Source organism: Hakea prostrata, chromosome 3 (assembly GCF_041222555.1).
Source record: "Hakea prostrata isolate BN-2017 chromosome 3, UWA_Hpros_2, whole genome shotgun sequence".
In the NCBI taxonomy this organism is placed as follows: domain Eukaryota; kingdom Viridiplantae; phylum Streptophyta; class Magnoliopsida; order Proteales; family Proteaceae; genus Hakea; species Hakea prostrata.
The window spans coordinates 8,831,487-8,850,451 of NC_142602.1; the positions used below are offsets into that span (position 1 = coordinate 8,831,487).

Here is an 18,965-nt window from a genome sequence, read left to right on the forward strand (position 1 = left end):
AAAATTCAAGTGACGAACCTAATAAATATAACCAAGAATGGTTACACACAACCAACCATTTTAATTTAATTTAAAGGCCAAACAAGAAACACAAAAGGAAAGTCCGAAAGTGTAAAAAGATGGATCTATTTCAACTTTTAAATGCAAAAAGCAGTAAGTAAAGGTATCTCCGTATCTGGATTAAAGGTGAAGCAAAGGAGGGATTCTGCTTTAAATAAATATCCAGTGCATGTTAGCATGGAGTATGTGCTGAACACTGTATAAAGGAGGAAGGAAGGAAGGAAGGAGACGAACAAGGAATGCTTTAACAATTTGCAGAACAGCTTTTTCCACTTTTCACTTTTTTGCTTACTAATGTTTTAAAATGGCAGAGTTTTTTAAAAAACAAGAAAACAAAAAAATAATATAAATATTTTTCCTTTCGATCCAAGCCAAAAGAAGCCAAGAAGGCCAGAGACAATCCAACCACGTGACCTGCCAAAATTTTTACCTGCTTCTACCCTTTTATGATTCTTTTCTATCTTTCTTTCTTTTTTTTCTCAGACTCTGCTTTTCTGGATAACCTTCTTTGTTTTTTCGTCTCTCTTCAGTGATCATCCCTACCCAGTTCCCTCTGTTATCCTGTCTAATCACTCTCAACTCTCAACCCAGCAAAATTATTAGGGTACAAAAAGAAACCTACATTTTTATGGTTTTTCTTCTTCTCTCATTTTATTTAATTCTTTTCATTCTCTGATTACTAATAGTTTACCTTTATTAGTGTTTATACTGATTTTCTCTTCTTTACTTACTCTTTGCATCTGTATCTGTGTCTTCTTTGGCCTATTTGTATTGGCTTTTCCTGCTTTTGGTTCAGCGTTTGTTTTCAATCTCTGCTTTTTATCTGAAAGGGATTTGCAAGAATCGCAGGGGATGAACAAGGCAGGGATAAAAACCAACAACTTACCCACAGGGAATATGTGGGGATCGGGTAAATGGGATAGAAATCACGGTCACCATTCTCAAATCTCTAGGATTTCAGAATTTCAGATATGATGGTTGATGGGTTTCTTGTTTCCCGAGGAAATTCTGCTATTCTCCTTCTTGTCCGTTTTGTTCAAATTTAGCCAAAGAGTTGCAATTGGAATTAGTGTTTCTTCGTTATCTGCGACTGGGCTTCGTTTGCATCTGGGCATCCATTGCTGGTGAAGTTTTTCTGCAGAGATTGTGGTTTTAGCAATGAATTTCGTTCAGTTGAAGGGCTTCCTTTTGAAGCATTGGCGGATTGGCATCTAAGTATGGCCACTGAGGCGGCTTGCTTGCCTGTTAATGGAGTTCGTTTGAAGAAAAAGCCAAAATCTCGATATTCTTCTGTGGTTATCTAAGTTTGGCCCTGAGCTTCTGATTGGGCGAGCTCTTTTAATGCGGAGTTTGTTCAAAATAGGCAATATTTCCGTTGCGTCCTGCTATCACTATAATCTTCCTGGGCTGGTAGTTTGGTAGTTTCATGTGATTACTGAGAACGACTTCTGTTGCTTGTGGTGAGAGCATTAGGAAGTTCCTGCACCGAAAACAGAGCATGGAAAGAACGCTCTTGGTTCTCTGGGGAATGACTTTACTGGTTTTGGCGAGTTTGGAAGGCTCATTTGCTACTCTCTCTCCATCTGGGATAAACTATGAAGGTCAGTAGATCTTGTATTCTTTCGAGTTCCTTCTGAAATGTTTAGTTTTCTCCTTCTGGTATATTTAAATTTCAGTAAGAAAGAAACAACTACGGCTGAACAACCCTCTTCTTTTATATGTTTATCTGTTTCTGAGTATTTTGTTTATAGCTCTCCTGACGAGGGGAAGAGAATAAAAACAATTAATGGTCCTGATTTTGCCTGTTAACTCTTCATCCTTCTCAAATTTTGGTTGCAGTTGTGGCTTTGATGGCTATAAAAAACGATCTAAACGATCCTTATAATGTATTGGAGAACTGGGATATTAATTCGGTAGATCCTTGTAGCTGGAGGATGATTACCTGCTCTGCTGATGGTCATGTCTCCGCACTGTAAGATGCTATGGTCCCTCATTACTTCCTTTTGAACGATTTACAGAAAAACAAAACGGAGAAACTAACGATTATTTCCAATTCCTCCTTTTTTTTTTGTTTATTACAACCAGAGGGCTGCCTAGCCAGAGTTTATCTGGGAAATTATCTCCAGGAATCGGAAATCTCAGTAACCTACAATCTGTGTAAGTTGGGATCATCTTCCTATTCTTGTTGATACTAAACAGATGAATGTTGTATCAGATTATGATTTGAGGATTGCAAATTACTTCTGTTTCGCATTTTCTTCCCTTTATGCTGATGAACTAATACTGAAGTTCATCGCTAACCAAATTAAAATATAATGATGTTCATTCTTTTAAGTTCCCAAAATCAAACTTTCACAAGGATACAAGACATGTAAGAATGCTTTACTTTTATGTAGCCTGCTGCAGAACAATGCCATTTCTGGTCCTATACCGACTGATATTGGAAAACTGGAGAAGCTGCAGACACTAGATCTCTCAAACAATAAGTTCACTGGTGGGATACCAACTTCTCTGGGAGACCTAAAGAACCTCAATTATCTGTAAGTAAGGAGGACTTCATGTTGCTTTAATATTAAGGACTAGACCTTTCGCTTAAATATAAGGTCAATAAGTGAATGTTATTATCCCTAAAAATGACCTTTTTTTTATATATATAATTTGTTAGGGTCTGTACCCTAAAATTCAACTCCCGTTTCTTTGTTTACTGAATTTTCTTTTTTCAAATTAAAATAAGAAAGCTAACGAATGCTTTGTTCATTTTGTCTGTGAGCAAGCCAGACGACTGAATAACAACAGCCTTTCAGGACCATGTCCGGATTCTCTATCCACTGTTAAAGGGCTCACTCTTGTGTATGTCCTTATCCCTGAAATCTTATAGTTGCACAGTTTTATATCTGTTGGAACAACATATTAGTTTTTTGTCCTTCCCCATGAAATTGTTGATGAATATGTGGTTTTTGCTTTGCTTTTAGGGACCTTTCATATAACAATCTTAGTGGTTCTCTGCCAAAAGTGTCTGCAAGAACATTCAAGTAAGCTTTATTATACAAGTGAATGTACTGCTTTTTGGAGCTTATGTTTATCAATTTCCTGTCTCTGTTTCTCCTTGCAGAATTGTTGGAAATCCTTTAATTTGTGGGCCAAATTCTGAGAACAACTGTTCTGCTGTGTCTCCAGAGCCACTATATTTCCCACCAGATGGTTTAAGAGGTGATTGTAGTACTGTTGTTATCTGAGTAGCTAAATAATGTGGTTTGGATTAGTTATTCTAAGCTGTTGAAATGCATGTCTTCCCAGATCCATCAGAACCTGAGAGAACTAAAAGCCCTCGACTAGCCCTTGCATTGGGTTCAAGCTTTGGATCTGCATCTTTTATCATCCTTGTAGTCGGTTTGTTTCTTTGGTGGAGACACAGGCACAATAAACAGATTTTTTTCGATGTCAATGGTTGGTTCCTTCATACTTGAATCAAAATTTTGTTTCCAGGTTATTTCCCTGGTTAGTTGATGCAATGTAGTTAATTAATAATTTAAATATCAGAAGACCCATCTGTGGTCCTGGTGTGCCATCTGTACCCATGATGTTGTGCAGTAATGAAGGGTCTTTTATAAGGCCAGTAATTTCTACGTATGCTGTGGGAAATTGGGCTCTGTTTTTATCTTTCCAAGCCACTATGACAGATTGGTCTGGATTCTTGAATTCTCCTACTAAAATTGAGCCAGTTTTGATGGTTTAGGATTTAATGCCTCCTCTTATAAGATTACTTGCCTAGAACTTATTTCTATTTTTGGTTTGAATCTTATCATCTTTCTTATTAACTCCTCTGTGTGGCTTTTAAATAGGCTTATGTGGTACTTAATGTGACTCTTTTATTGTGCATTTGTCTGAATATGATTGTGCCAGCATTTCTCAGCTTATGTTTTGCATGGCAGATCAATATGATCCAGAGGTGTGCTTGGGTCATTTGAAGAGATATTCATTTAAAGAGCTCCGGGCAGCCACTGACCATTTCAACTCAAAGAACATTTTAGGAAGTGGTGGTTTTGGAATCGTTTACAAAGGATGCTTGCAAGATGGGACTATAGTTGCTGTTAAGAGGTTGAAAGACTATAATGCTGCTGGTGGTGAACTGCAATTCCAGACTGAAGTTGAGTTGATAAGTTTAGCTGTCCATAGAAATCTTCTCCGACTTTGTGGGTTTTGCACGACAGAGAGTGAAAGGCTCTTGGTCTATCCCTACATGCCAAATGGAAGTGTTGCCTCTCGATTAAAAGGTGAGATGGACTTGGTGGCTAGATTTATTTGAGAATGATTTTTGCGTTCAGCATCTTTTCAGATATGCATATTCTATTGCATTTTCTGGGGGTTTGTGGAATATGTTTTGTACCTTCGTGTATTATTTTTTCACTTTTGTGGCATCATTCTGCAGTTTTATTCTATTTGAATTTTCACTCATTGGTGAAATCTATTATGAATTATAAGTAGACATATTTCACTATATTTTTCCTCTCACAGAATTTTCCTGGTTACTTCTGTGTTCATTCCTTTTTAATTCGATGGATAAGACTAGAATTTGGTTTGCGATTCTTTTATGCTCAGGTCTTTGGTAGTTGTTTACACACACCCCATTTACGGACATCATTTTTCTCTCAGATGAGACCGTATGTTTTATGTGCTATAGTCTCAAAACTTGATTTACTTGTAACCCATGGGAATCTAGATTAATTTCTGGAAATGTCAATGTCTAGAGAAGTTAAAAGTTCCCTACTTTGGCTTGGTTGTCTGAATTTTTCGCATTTTTTTAGTTCATATTGTTTTCTGTATGCAAGGGCTTAACTGAAGAAATTGAAGGTTATAAATAAAATAAAATTTTGACTTAGCTTTATCTCATTGACTGAGTTTTTATTGAACGACACTCACCGATTTCAATCATCAGACCTTGTATTCTGCTAATTTTTATAAGTTGAGCTTCCAGTTCATTGAATTACTTGTATACCCAAGTCTTAGTACTTCAGTTTTTAAAGCTCTGGTTTCCCTGCACCCTCTTCGCCCTTTCAGATCACAATAATGGTAAGCCAGTGTTGGACTGGTCAAGACGTAAGAGGATAGCATTGGGGACAGCGCGGGGGCTACTGTATTTGCATGAACAGTGCGACCCCAAAATCATCCACCGGGATGTGAAAGCTGCCAACATTCTGCTTGATGAAGACTTCGAAGCAGTTGTTGGGGACTTCGGGTTGGCAAAACTCTTGGATCACCATGACTCTCATGTAACGACAGCAGTACGTGGCACTGTGGGGCACATAGCTCCAGAATACTTGTCAACTGGCCAGTCATCAGAAAAGACAGATGTTTTTGGCTTCGGGATCTTGCTCCTTGAACTGATTACAGGTCAGAGGGCTTTGGATTTTGGACGGCAAGCAAACCAGAAAGGTGTAATGCTTGATTGGGTACTCTCTCTCTCTCTCTCTCTCTCTCTCTCTCTCTCTCTCTCTCTCTCTCTCTCTCTCTCTGTGTGTGTGTGTGTCAAAACCCCCCTTCAGGGTCTAATGGAAAGTCCCTTCTCAGCAAATTTTCAAAAATTGCATTGCAACCCTAATGTGTATATATCTTTTGTAAGGGGCTCAATTTGAGCCACCATTCAGCCCTGCCTATGCGATGGACCTATACAAAAATTAGGTCCTGTCAGAAAGACCTTTCTATTGTCCATTGTTGTGTACTGCATCTCTTTCCCAGTAAACTGTGAGCAGTCCATCAGACAGTGAGGGTTGTGAATTCTTCGCTTTTTGGGTGGGGGGCCATCAGACAGTGAGTTTATCCCTGATGAATGATAGTACTGCAACCCACTGCATAAACAGTCCCACCATATGAGACTGTAATTTTTATCTGTGGGGTGCAATATGATGCTGTACCTTTAGGAGTCTGCAGACTGTGCTAAATGCAGGAGCCTTGTGCTTTCGGTACAGCCTTCTTTTGTATGAGACTACCTTTTATGAAAAGCTGTTGGTTCCTCAATCATACAAGGCTTTATTTGTGAGGTGCAATAAGATCATTATCCTTGTACTTTTTTAATTAAGTTTTATAGCTCATGAATGATGTCTGAAAATGATTTCAACTTCATTAATTTTCAAGGATCGTTCACTATGTTGTTGTGTATAACCTGTCATCTCATCTCCAATAGGTTCTCTTGATAATTTGGTTAAAATTTTATGCAGGTTAGGAAGCTCCATCAGGAAGGAAAACTCAATATAATGGTGGACAAAATTTTGAAACACAATTTTGACAGAGTTGAATTAGAGGAGATGGTTCAGGTTGCTCTCTTGTGTACACAATTCCACCCTTCTCAGCGCCCAAAAATGTCTGAAGTGGTGAGGATGTTAGAGGGTGACGGCTTAGCTGAAAAATGGGAGGCTTCGCAGAAGGCTGAGACCCCAAGATTCCGATCATCTGAGAATCTCCCTCAAAGATATTCAGACTTTATAGAAGAATCTTCACTTGTGGTTGAAGCAATGGAGCTCTCTGGTCCTAGATGAGCCAATTTTCTTTGTTAACCTCCACCTGCAGATTCCATATCTATTATTTGAAGAGCTTGGAAATGGAAATATTTTATTTTTTTTATAGCTGTTCAATGCGTGTATTCATCTGTACAAAAGGAAGGTCATGTAAAATTATCTCACTTCTCATCTGCTGAAAATTGGATGGGTTGATTGGGTTTTTGCTTAAAATTTTTAACCACTCCAGGATTACATGTAAAGTTCTAGGTTGATAAAAATATCCTTTCCCTAATATGTTTGTACTCTTGTTGCTGCCTCTGTATTGTCTCCATGGTGTGATCTTGATTTTGATTATAGGCATGCACGGTCCACGGAGAAAAAGCCCAGTGGGAAACATGTTGAGATCCACATTTTTAGAGGCCCTCATCCATCTCCACGGTGAAGTTCTCATCTCTTCGTGTGCTTACAGATTTAAGATAAGTTGATTGGTTCATTTAAATTTCTGTCTCTGCACCACGAGTGTCATATTAACTTATTATATTTATATTACACCCAAGGAGTAGAGCAACAGCAGACCCAAAACGGATCCGAACAGTATTGGAATCATTACCAAACGGATGAGGGAAAAGAAAATCCAAATCAAACTTAAAGAATCTTTACATGTTGATTTGGTTTTGGATTCAGCTATTTTCAGACTGAAATTAGACACAAATCTAACGTGGGCTGGAGAGAAGCACCTCACGAACCATGTTGTCAAAATTGACACAAGAAGACCCACCAGGTGCAATGGCCTCCTCTGCTTTTTCCTTCCATTCCATCACCTTGGCCTTCTTGTCCTTTCCCCTTTCTCCCTCCATCAAGTCCCTCACAAGCCTCTCAACCTTTTCCCTCTTGACGTCGTTATCTATCTCGTCGGCAATACCCCAGTGAACGCATGAATACCGACAATTCATCTGCTGATCTGCAAAGAAGGGCCAACACACCATCGGCACTCCACTGCATATACTCTTTAGCGTAGAGTTCCAACCACTGTGTGTCAAGAAACCGCCAATTGCTGGGTGGTTGAGAACTTGCTCTTGCGGACACCAACTCACCGTCATGCTTCTCTCCTTGGTTTGAGTCACGAACTCAGGAGGTAACATGGCCGAGTCACCCACCAACAAATCGGGCCTTATGACCCACAAGAATGTTTGTTCGCTATTAGCAAGTCCCCATGCGAACTCCACTAGTTGCTCAGGCGTCACTACCGTGATGCTCCCAAAGTTCATGTAAACAACTGAACTAGGCTCTTTAGTATTGAGCCAATCGAGACATTCCGGTTCTTCTCTCCACATGGTACACCCGATAGATTTCAAAATTGCCGTCTTGAATCTGATTTTGCCACATATGGAGAGGACCAATGCTGTAAACGTGAGGAAACATTTCCGAGAGTGCATTTAATATGTCCTGCTCCAAGGCATAGAAGGTGTTTAAGATGATTGCCGCAGCTTTTGGAGCTCTGCCAGTTTCTGTAATGGTGAAATTTAACGCGACATCGTTTAGATCTGTGGTTCGAATGAAACTAGGGATATCTCTCAAACGAATATCTTTCATTCCAGGTATCCAATCAATCGGGGTGTCTAAATAACCATTTGTCAAGTAGCTTTCATCTGTCATCCATTAAGCACATCTTCAGAGAATTAACAAAATGTTGAGGGGGAGAGAGGAGAAAGAGAAGTTGATCTAGACTATTCATCTTTGCTCTTTTCATACTTTTCCACCACATATTAAGAGGGGCGGGCTCTCATGTGGGTTCTACTGAGATCCCACTTCTGATTTATTTTGTTAACTAGATAGTCCCACTGCTGCTATTATGTGGTGGAGAAATATGAGGGAATCCAAACTCATAGAATTGTAATATCATAATTGATGATACCAAACCTTTGAGAGGTGCAAGGCCTCTTTCGATGAGATGGGAGAAGTGCATGGTGGCCATGCAACCACAGGCGTTGAGCCAGAGAAGAGCAACAGGAACTCCAATTTCCTCAGCAGCTGGAAGGGTGAAGCTAGTCATGAAACCATCAGAGACTATGCAAGTCACAGGAGGGATGTCAGGTGTAGCGGTGTTGAGTTTGTAAAGGAGATTGCGGAAGGGAGGTAAACAAGTGGCCGGAATAGATTGAAAGAGGGCAAGGAAATTTGGGGTGGCATCGATATCATCAGAAAAACCATCTGGGATTGTGTGGAATTGGAAGTCAGGTAAACCGTCGAGAGAATCTGGACCTGTTACCTTGAGAAAGCGTTTGTGAATAACTTCTGTATTTACAAAACTGATGTGGAAGCCTACCTGATGGAGAAGCTTTGCTAGGCTCAACATAGGGTTTATATGACCTTGCGCCGGAACTGGGACGCATACTGCATGAGGCTTCTTCTCTTCTTTCACTGCAACCAACGCCATTTCTGTATCTCTTTGTGATCTATGGACACGCTTGAATGGCTAATGTAGCAACTGTAATGGCTGCGTTCCATCGATCCTTCACTCTTAGCGGAGACTTTATTGATATTGCAGGTAATACCCCACATTATCACCATTCGCATTATTTAGTGGACGTCATGAATCCAGGTTGTTTATGCACATGTGCAACAGAAACTCATCAAGTGGCAACGACTCTGGGACCGTAGAGTCGGTTCCTTGCGAACCAAACTAACTAAAAACCCTCATATTTCGTTTTCATCTCTTTTCCTGTGCGGCAAGACTAAAGTCCCTTTTCCAAAATGACTGAGGGTTCCCAAGAACAGAAAACCTAAAAGGCAAGAGACTCAAGAGAGACAGATGATGATGAGATCGAGGGATATCGATCTGACATTAGGCAGGCAGGCCTCAAGTTCCAGCCAAAAGAAAAAAGACGAGACACCTCTAACTTCAGATTGAGGACTAAGTTTTTCTTCTTCCTCTACTGAATCCAGTCATATGAGAAGGACAAGAACAAGAGAGTATAAGAGGGTGGACACAAGAGAAGAATTAACAGGCGATGAATGGGAATGATCCAAGTGCCTGATATTCATCCAAGTTCCCCAGGGAGAATAATGAACTCTTACAATGTTGACGAACAAATGAGACAAGAGACAAGAGAAAGTAAACTGGCTTCCATGGCTTTCCCCCCTTAATTTCCAGTATGAACATGCATGGCTTGAGGCGTTAAGTTGGTGTTGTCCATAGGTTTGATGGTTCTGAGTGACTATTTGTGATTGTTGATGCATGAAAAAGCTCTGTTTAATTTCTAGTGTAATGGGTGATGGAGAATTTAAACAGGCCTAGGGCTAGAGATATTTTAGTCAGCTAAACTCAGAAACATTTGCAAATTGAGTTCAAGTACTGTGTATCATCAGCTGATGCCCATAAAATACATGACAGCATTAACTGACGAGTTAAATCAGTAACCAACTCTGGTAGCTTTCTAATTTCGATGGTTTTCTTTTTAATAGTTTCTAGTATATATAACTACGGTTGGGAATTTCCTAGCTACTTCCACCAGGACATTATCTTCACTCTTTTATATATACATGTCTACCAAGAGGGAAAAGACTAACCAAGGAGCTTAAATATTCTCTTGGCAGTTACTCACACACAGTGCACTAACAACATAAATTTCTTGCCCATATAATAGAAAATAACAACACAACACAGACCACTAGGACCAGAAGCAGCTATCAAAATTTAAAGGAGAATACAATGTAAGTGAAGTCAAAGAAAACATTTGACAAAAAAGTTATCAGATTGTTCCATTAGATCTCTCACAAAGCTGGCACTCAAGCAACTGAAAGTAGATAAATGATGTTTAGAACCTGGCAACAAAGAACACGTACTTTCAGCATATATCTTTTAATACATTTTTTTCACTGAAAACTCAAAGCTATACCTTTTACCCATGTGTCATCATTTTCACTAGTTTATCTTGCTTTAGCCATAATTAAGGGTTTATAGAAGAATCTTCACTCGTGGTTGAAGCAATGGAGCTCTCTGGTCCTAGATGAGCCAATTTTCTTTGTCAACCTCCACCTGCAGATTCCATATCTAATTATTTGAAGAGCTTGGAAATGGAAATATTTTATTTTTTTAATAGCTGTTCAATGCGTGTATTCATCTGTATAAAAGGAAGGTCATGTAAAATTATCTCACTTCTCATCAGATGAAAATTGGATGGGTTGATTGGGTTTTTGCTTAAAATATTTAACTACTCCAGGTTTACATGTAATGTTCTAGGTTGGTAATTAAAAATATCCTTTCCCTAATATGTTTGTACTCTTGTTGCTGTCTCTGTATTGTCTCCATGGTGTGATCTTGATTTTGATTATAGGCACGGAGAAGCCCAGTAGAAAACATGTTGAGATCCATAGTTTAGAGGCCCTCGTACGTCCATCTCCATAGTGAAGTTTTCATCTCTTCGTGTGCGTACAGATTTAAGATAAGTTGATTTAAGTTGATTGTCTCAGCACTACGATCGAGTGGCATATTAACTTATTATATTTATATTACACACAAGGAGTGGAGCCACAGCAGAACCAAAACGGATCAAACATTATTGGAATCATCACCAAACGGATGAGGGAAAAGAGAATCCAAATCAAACATAAAGAATCTTTACATGTTGATTTTGGTTTTGGATTCAGCTATTCTGAGATTCAAATTAGACACAAAACTAACGTGGGCTGGAGAGAAGCACCTCACGAACCATGTTGTCAAAATTGACACAAGAAGACCCACCAGGAGCAATGGCCTCCTCTGCTTTTTCCTTCCATTCCATCACCTTGGCCTTCTTCTCCTTTCCCCTTTCTCCCTCCATCAAGTCCCTCACAAGCCTCTCAACCTTTTCCCTCTTTACGTCGTTATCTATCTCGTCGGCAATCCCCCAGTGAACACATGAATACCGACAATTCATCTGTTGATCTGCAAAGAAGGGCCAACACACCATCGGCACTCCACTACATATACTCTCTAGTGTAGAGTTCCAACCACTGTGTGTCAAGAAACCGCCAACTGCTGGGTGGTTGAGAACTTGCTCTTGCGGACACCAACTCACCGTCATGCTTCTCTCCTTGGTCTGAGTCACGAACTCGGGAGGTAACATGGCCGAGTCACCCACCACCAAATCGGGCCTTATGACCCACAAGAACGTTTGTTCGCTATTCGCAAGTCCCCATGCGAACTCCACTAGTTGCTCAGGCGTCACTACCGTGATGCTCCCAAAGTTCACGTAAACAACTGAACTAGGCTCTTTAGTATTGAGCCAATCGAGACATTCCGGTTCTTCTCTCCACATGGTACACCCGATAGATTTCAAATTGCCGTCTTGAATCTGATTCTGCCACATATGGAGAGGACCAATGCTGTAAACGTGAGGAAACATTTCCGAGAGTGCATTTAATACGTCCTGCTCCAAGGCATAGAAGGTGCTTAAGATGATTGCCGCAGCTTTTGGAGCTCTGGCAGCTTCTGTCATGGTGAAATTGAACATGATATCGTTTGGATCTGTGGTTCGAATCAAGGTAGGGATATCTCTCAAACGAATATCTTTCATTCCAGGTATCCAATCAATCGGGGTGTCTAAATAACCATTGGTCAAGTAGCTTTCATCTGTCATCCATTAAGCACATGTTTAGAGAATCAACAACTCAACAAGACGTTGAGGGGGGAGAGAGAGAGAGAGAGAGAGAGTGAGAGAGAGAGAATTGGAGTCTGGATCTTCTATCTGTCACTTAGAGATTTGTGCTCCCCTTACCTCTCCAATAGAGTCTAGATCATCTTTCCATTAGGGGTGAAGTATGTACTCTTTTGACACTTATTCACTACATAATAGAGATGGGGCTGACAATGAGTCTCACTTTTGATTCATTATGTCTGTATTTGTATTCACAAGTAGGCCCCACCTGTTATTTAGTGGGTAAGTGTCATGGGGCATACAAGTGATGCAAGCTTCAACACTACATATTAGGAGGGATGTCCATATGGGGCCCACTAGTGGTTCCACCAATGATTCTCAATACTTAGATGTCGGCCCCACCCATATAATGAGGTGAAAAGTGTGGAAGAGCACAAACCTCTACGATGACAAGTAAATAACCCAAACTCATAGAATTGTAATAGACAATAAGTAAATAATCCAAACTCATAGAATTGTAACATCATGACTGATGATATCAAACCTTTGAGAGGTGTAAGGCCTCTTTCGATGAAATGGGGGAAGTGCATGGTGGCCATGGAAGTACAGGCGTTGGTTGTCCAGAATAGAGCTACAGGAACTCCAATTTCCTCAGCAGCTTGAAGGGTGAAGCTAGTCATGAAACCATCAGAGACTATGCAAGTCACACGAGGGATGTCAGGTGTGGTGTTGAGTTTGGAAAGGAGATTGCGGAAGGGAGGTAAACAAGTGGCCGGAATAGATTGGCAGAGGGCAGGGAGATTTAGGGCAGCATCGATATCATCAGAAAAACCATCTGGGATTGTGTGGAATTGGAAGTCAGGTAAGCCGTCGAGAGAATCTGGACCTGCTACCTTGAGAAAGCGTTTGTGATTGGCTTCTGTGTTCACAAAACTGATGTGGAAGCCTACCTGATGGAGAAGCTTTGCGAGGCTCAACATGGGGTTTATATGACCTTGCGCCGGAAGTGGGACGCAAACTGCATGAGGCTTCTTCTCTTCTTTCACTGCAACCAACGCCATTTTTGTATCTCTTTGTGATCTATGGACACACGCTTGAATATATGGCTATTGTAGCAACTATAATGGCTTCGTTAATTCCATCCTTATTCACTCTTAGCGGAGAATTTATACATATAATTAAACAAATTCTTAGGTAATGCCACATTATCACGATTCGCATTAGTGGACGTCATGAACCATGATCACCCAAAATTAATGAAAAAAATTAGAAAAGAAATTAAAATTTAGTGGAAGTCAATCATGAATTGCCAATTATTGATGAATGATATTGATCAGCAAGATCTTTTATTCAATTTTAATGTGGTTCTTTAATCTCTATAGACTTCACCTTCTAGTTTTATTACAACTAATAAAAATGCCACGCAAATGCACGAAATATTTATCAATCACCATGTATCGGCCATAGAAGTTGAATGACCTATGCATATAAGTGAAATGTTAACAACAGCTAATATTGGAATTTAGAATAAGTTTGTCTTTAAAATGCCTGATATAATAGTACACGAAAGAATATTTGACCAACAAAAAATAAATATTATTTTCTCTAGTTGTTTTCCTTGATTTTATTCTGTGAAAACAAACCCAGTTTGACTAATCGAGTTTTTCTTTTTCCTTTTTCGAAACTGACCATGTATCATGTTAAAAATAAAATATTGTAATGAAAGAAATATAGTGAATTTATCCCAAGAATAAACAAAAAAACAGCTTTTTTTGTTTTTAAAAAAAAAATATTTTATATCATTAGAATTGAAACAATTTCAACTTTCTTTTATTGAAAACTTATTTGTTGATACAAATATGATTAGGAATTGAATTGAATGCCACATGTTTGAGAAAGTAAATTTTATTACTACACAAATATTCTGATAACTTGCACCTGAATACATAAACCTGTTTTCAAAAAAAAAAAACCACAACTAGGTGTTTGATTATAGATGAAGATCCAAGAAAGCCACGTCAAAATGACATTTTTATTTAATCCATTCCCATGACATGATAAAAGAAGAGAAGACAATAAAACACATGGTCCAACTTCATTGGATGAATGATATTAACCAGCAAGATCCTTAATTCAAATTAATGTGGTTCTAAATAAACTTTGCCTTCTATTTTCGGGAGTTTACAAAAGAGTATAGACCATAACACCCAGTATGAATAATCTCTTCTTTGTTTATATATTTTTTTTCCCCCAATAAGAACAAACATTGCGTGTGCAAAAGTGGTTTGAGGAACATATTAAAATATATTGGGATTTGTGAACAGATTCTACAGATCTGTTTCTGTTCTTCTAATACTTGAAGAGTTCTTAATCTAACAAATCATCAAGAAGTGGCTGGTCCTATGAACCATGCCTCCTTTTTTATGAGTAGATGTCCTATTAACTAGCCTGCTGCTGCACTTACTACAGCTTTACCACCATTCATGCAGTAATAATTTGGCACATATATAATTTTCTTTCTTCTCAACAAGATCACTGCAGCAACTGAGCAAAGTCATGCAACTCATACCAAAGGAGCTTATGTATCATCAGCACGTTCAGAGTTCGAGTTATGTATTTGGATCACCTATAGCACAATCAAAAAATAATTTTCATAAGGAAAACTGTAGTTCAAAAATGCAGAGTCTTTGTACAGCTATATTGCTGAATTCTTGCCTGAAACATTAGAAGGAAATCTTAGAAGAAATCCAGGTTCCTCCGTTCTACAGTTGGTCAACTAACACCAATCCATCCTCAAACTTACTTTAGATATATTACATACATTTTTAAGAAGTTGGTTCGTAATTACCATTGCACAAACAACCTGTAGCATTCAACTAGGGAAAATATAGTTGGTGCTTCACCTCGCATCTGAACAGAAGCAGACACAACAAATTGATTTGGCAAGATCTATGAGCAAACAACAGAAGCAAAGCTCCAATTTCCACTACAATAACTTCTGTGGTTCAATCGAGTGACAGTCGAATGATGAAGACTTGAAATTAGAGCTTGACAGTCTTGATGAAAGAATAAAAAGTCGGAGCTTCAAAGCATGCACAAGGAGCAGACCATTACAAATGTCCTCCGCCTCCATAGCAAGAACAGAGAAGTGCAGACAGATAAATCATTTAGTAACAATGAATTCCCCAGTAGAAGATCAGAAGGTGACTCCCCTTCCACCATTCTTGGTGTGAGAAAGCCAGCACCATCTAGGTGATGAGGGAATGCAAACACAAGACAGCTGGTACTGAAGCAGACACTGCAGACAGGGTTCCACGCAAACCAGAGATTTCGGTCCCAGCACAAACAATTTGCTCAAACAAACTTCAGAAAGCCATGAAGGTTCTGAATAGTAAATGATCTACATGCTGAAGATGGCTCAGTTTCTTGTCTTCCAGATTTTACCAAGAGAGACTCAAATGGCTCAATCATAGATAAGTAAAAACAACTGAGAACATATCAAAACAAATCTAATTTCCAGAAAAAGACAGGACATAGCAAAACAACGAGAAAGAAACAACATGCATTTTAGGTCATGTAACCATCTGAGTTTTCGGAAGCCAGATTCGAAGAAGGCGATCATAAAATGAGCAAGTAGCCACTGTGGAGGACCCTTTTCCTGTTCCACTTCCATCACACGATTGTCCATGTTGCCAATCAGCTCCATATGCCAGAGAGTCATGCTTGACATATCTCTCCCCTAATGCAGTACTTTCCTTTGTAACTTTCACAATTGCAAATCCATTGTGCATACATGCAGCTAGTATCAAATCTGGAACTGAAGGGTGTTGCTTTATTCTCCAAACTCCTCCTCCCAAAGACATCTCGATCTCATTTAGGGGCTTAGATACTGATCGCAAATCCCACACCCTAAGGTGCTCATCATAACTTCCTGTGAGCAGTGTATTGCAATCCCTAGAACTGTTGGCAATGCAACAAACACCCATCTTATGAATTCTGGTATTCTGAAACACTGACTTTGAAGGTTTATCCCGCAAATCCCAACAGCTGAATTTACAGTCATCTGAGCCAGAGTACACCAATTGTGGATGGTGGATATCAAAAGATGTAACCCAGACCTCAAATTCATGCGCTTGCCAAGCTTGTTGTTTCTGTAGTTGCGCCTCTCCAAGAGTGACTACAGCTATGGAACCATCTGAAATCCCAAGGGAGATGGCTGAAGCAGATGCATTCCAATCCAGGTACAGGCACATTGAGGAACTAACATTTTCGCCAGTAACTTCTCTCAGAACATGTCCTGCACCAGATGAAATAATCCGTGCTACTTAGACTTTATCTATCTTAGTACACTTGTCTCTGTACAACTAAAATCCTATCTCATATAGCAGTATTAACTCTTAGATAATTGATGATTAGAATCACATTTTACCCAGTGATAGGAGGGAAATCGGTAAAATAACTCTGGTAGGTTCATAGTATCAATTTAACTACTTTACCCTAGGTTCATACTGACTTATTGATATAGTAGGTTCTTGGTATCTATCTCAGATTGACGGATTCATCCAAATTGATCAACATTAGCCTACTATGATCCAAAATCTAGACCAATCTGATATTGATCCATGGGTAACGATGTTATAAATTTTCTAACTAACAAATAGGACCCATTCCAAACCCACACAAGTTAGAATGAGTGGGATCCATATCAGCCAAGATCAATTCTGAACTGATTTTTGAATCTAAATCATGATGCTACACTACAACCCATTAAACCAAGAGGTGAAATTGAATATCGTGTAATCAAAACAAACTACAGAAATCCTGCACTTTGCTCCATTTCATTATCAACATATTCAACCTCCTCCTTATTTCCCATAGATTTGCAGTGGGAATGGCCTGCCCACAAAAGAAGGGCAGAGGAAGATAAGATCAGAAAAGATCGTGAAGGTTCCTGTTTGGATTAGGCCACTCCCCACTCAGCTTTCTAATTTCAGTAGTTTTCTTTTTAATAGTTTCTACTATGCGTAACTATGGTTTGGAATTTCTTACTTCCACTAGAACATAATCTTCACACTTCTATATATACATGTCTACCAAGAGGGAGAGACTAACCAAGGAGCTTACATATTCTCTTGGCATTCTCTCTCACACACTGCACTAACAACATAAATTTATTGCCCGTAAGATAGAAAAATAAAAAGACAACAAAAACCACTAGGACCAGAAGCAACAATTAACAATTAAAGGAGAACAGATTTGACAGCAGTTATCAGATAGTTCCTGTAGGTCTCTCACAAAGCTGGCACTCAAGCAACTGAAAGCAGATAAAATGGTGTTAAAGAAGCCGTCATCAAAGTTCACTTCCAGCATGTATCTAAAAAATACATCTTCTTCTCGTAACTGAAAACTCAACAGTAGAATGAAATGGAACGCAGGCATACCTCTAGTTTCTGGTCCACCCAAACTCTGTTCCAAACTATAAAGTCTCAGGTAACCATCAGCATCAGCTTGCGCCAACTGGGGAAGTGCACCAATTTTGCTGGGGCTCCATTTTATATCAAAAATGCCAGCAGTTTCTACACGATGAAGCAAGTCAAGACTGCAAGCATTGGCATTAACAGAGAAGAGGGATATGCTTCCTGACCGACTGGGCTGATCATCTTCTTTCAATGTGTATGTTGAAGCAGCCAGAAGATGGTGGAAGGATTGATGTGGGCAAAACTCAACTGCATCAGCATTGCCATCTAGATAGCAATGTGCCACATCCATACCTGGAAAAACCACCCAGAACACAGAAAACACGGGAAAGAACATAAATACCAATATGTAACAAACGAGCCTAAATTGTAAAGCATATTATACAAATACGCGTAATCGCATTTAAGCCCAGACGCAAAACATAGACCAGCGGATATTCCTATCCGTTTCTTCCATACACAAGTGAAATAGGAATCCTCTAAAAAGTAACTTCCGATGAAATTCACCAAAAATGATTTGATTAATTATAGGAATAATCATTTGTCGATAAATGAGTAAAATTTAAACAATTTTGAGCGAGAATCGGCTGCGGGCTCTCTAAGACTCGGGAAAGAAGCTAATTAAGTAATCACAAATTGTACAAATTTAAACAATTTTAAGCGAGAATTGGAAGGGGAAAAGAAAAGAAAGTCGCCTTGCCTAGAGAAAGTACAGTTAGAAAATTTGGAATGTTACCCCTAACTCACTTCAAAGTGTGACAGCGACCACTAGAACTCTGCTACGCCTGCGAACTATTATTCTGCTTTTGGGATTTGACGCTCGTATCGTGGACGTCAGAGAGAGGAAGAATGGCGTAAAGGATTGCAGGGGAGAGAAGAAGACGTGAGAGAGGAGGAGAACAGGTCTCTATAGCCGTCGCCGTCGCCTGAGAGGAGAGAATTAGGCGGTACTGTGAGAAAAGCAGAGGGAGAGGCGTGAGAGAGACCGAGTTAGGGCTGAGGAGCGGTAAATTGTATGAGTTAATTTGGACCGTTAGATTCAACTCAACCACATGTCGCAATCGCAATAAAGATGGGCTTGGGCTTTCGGAAAAGAAAACGTTTTTAGAACGTCTGTACTGGGCCTTTCTTTGAACTCAGTTGTAATTCTTTTTCAGAACATTTTAAAAGCAAATTAAATTGATATAGGAGGAGATCAAAGTTCGAAAGCCTCACATATATTAATTAAAAGTTCAGCTGAGAATGTAGTAGAGGTGCGCGTAAGCTGGTCCGATCAACCTCAGATAAAAATAAAT

General features: G+C 39.3%; 3 protein-coding genes and 1 pseudogene across 5 annotated transcripts; 1 reads left to right on the plus strand and 3 right to left on the minus strand.

The window, feature by feature from the left end:
* Nucleotides 1–351: 351 nt before the first annotated feature.
* Nucleotides 352–7,031, plus strand: LOC149020638 (protein CLAVATA3 INSENSITIVE RECEPTOR KINASE 1-like). Its single transcript, XM_089148855.1, has 11 exons — nt 352–1,661; nt 1,900–2,032; nt 2,146–2,217; nt 2,457–2,600; nt 2,839–2,910; nt 3,033–3,092; nt 3,173–3,270; nt 3,358–3,507; nt 3,993–4,334; nt 5,119–5,510; nt 6,276–7,031. The coding sequence occupies exons 1-11, from the start codon at nt 1,559–1,561 to the stop codon at nt 6,591–6,593; spliced, it is 1,884 nt and encodes a 627-aa protein (XP_089004981.1). The 5' UTR covers nt 352–1,558; the 3' UTR covers nt 6,594–7,031.
* A 51-nt stretch (nt 7,032–7,082) lies between these two features.
* LOC149020639 (7-deoxyloganetin glucosyltransferase-like) lies at nt 7,083–9,081 on the minus strand (annotated as a pseudogene). Its single transcript, XR_016172229.1, has 2 exons — nt 8,475–9,081; nt 7,083–8,203 (listed from the first exon to the last, which is right to left on the minus strand). The product of XR_016172229.1 is annotated as a 7-deoxyloganetin glucosyltransferase-like (transcript).
* Nucleotides 9,082–11,233: 2,152 nt separating this feature from the next.
* Nucleotides 11,234–13,254, minus strand: LOC149020640 (7-deoxyloganetin glucosyltransferase-like). Its single transcript, XM_089148856.1, has 2 exons — nt 12,738–13,254; nt 11,234–12,168 (listed from the first exon to the last, which is right to left on the minus strand). The coding sequence occupies exons 1-2, from the start codon at nt 13,252–13,254 to the stop codon at nt 11,234–11,236; spliced, it is 1,452 nt and encodes a 483-aa protein (XP_089004982.1).
* Nucleotides 13,255–14,325: 1,071 nt separating this feature from the next.
* On the minus strand, nt 14,326–18,656 carry LOC149020641 (Transducin/WD40 repeat-like superfamily protein). Of its 2 annotated transcripts, none has more exons than XM_089148857.1 (3): nt 18,418–18,656; nt 17,635–17,964; nt 14,326–16,490 (listed from the first exon to the last, which is right to left on the minus strand). In XM_089148857.1, exons 2-3 carry the CDS (start codon nt 17,960–17,962, stop codon nt 15,766–15,768), a joined length of 1,053 nt encoding a protein of 350 aa, XP_089004983.1. In that variant the 5' UTR covers nt 17,963–17,964; nt 18,418–18,656; the 3' UTR covers nt 14,326–15,765. The 2 variants fall into 2 exon arrangements, with proteins under 2 accessions (XP_089004983.1, XP_089004984.1); XM_089148858.1 differs by having other exon boundaries at nt 18,407–18,656.
* Nucleotides 18,657–18,965: the final 309 nt, after the last annotated feature.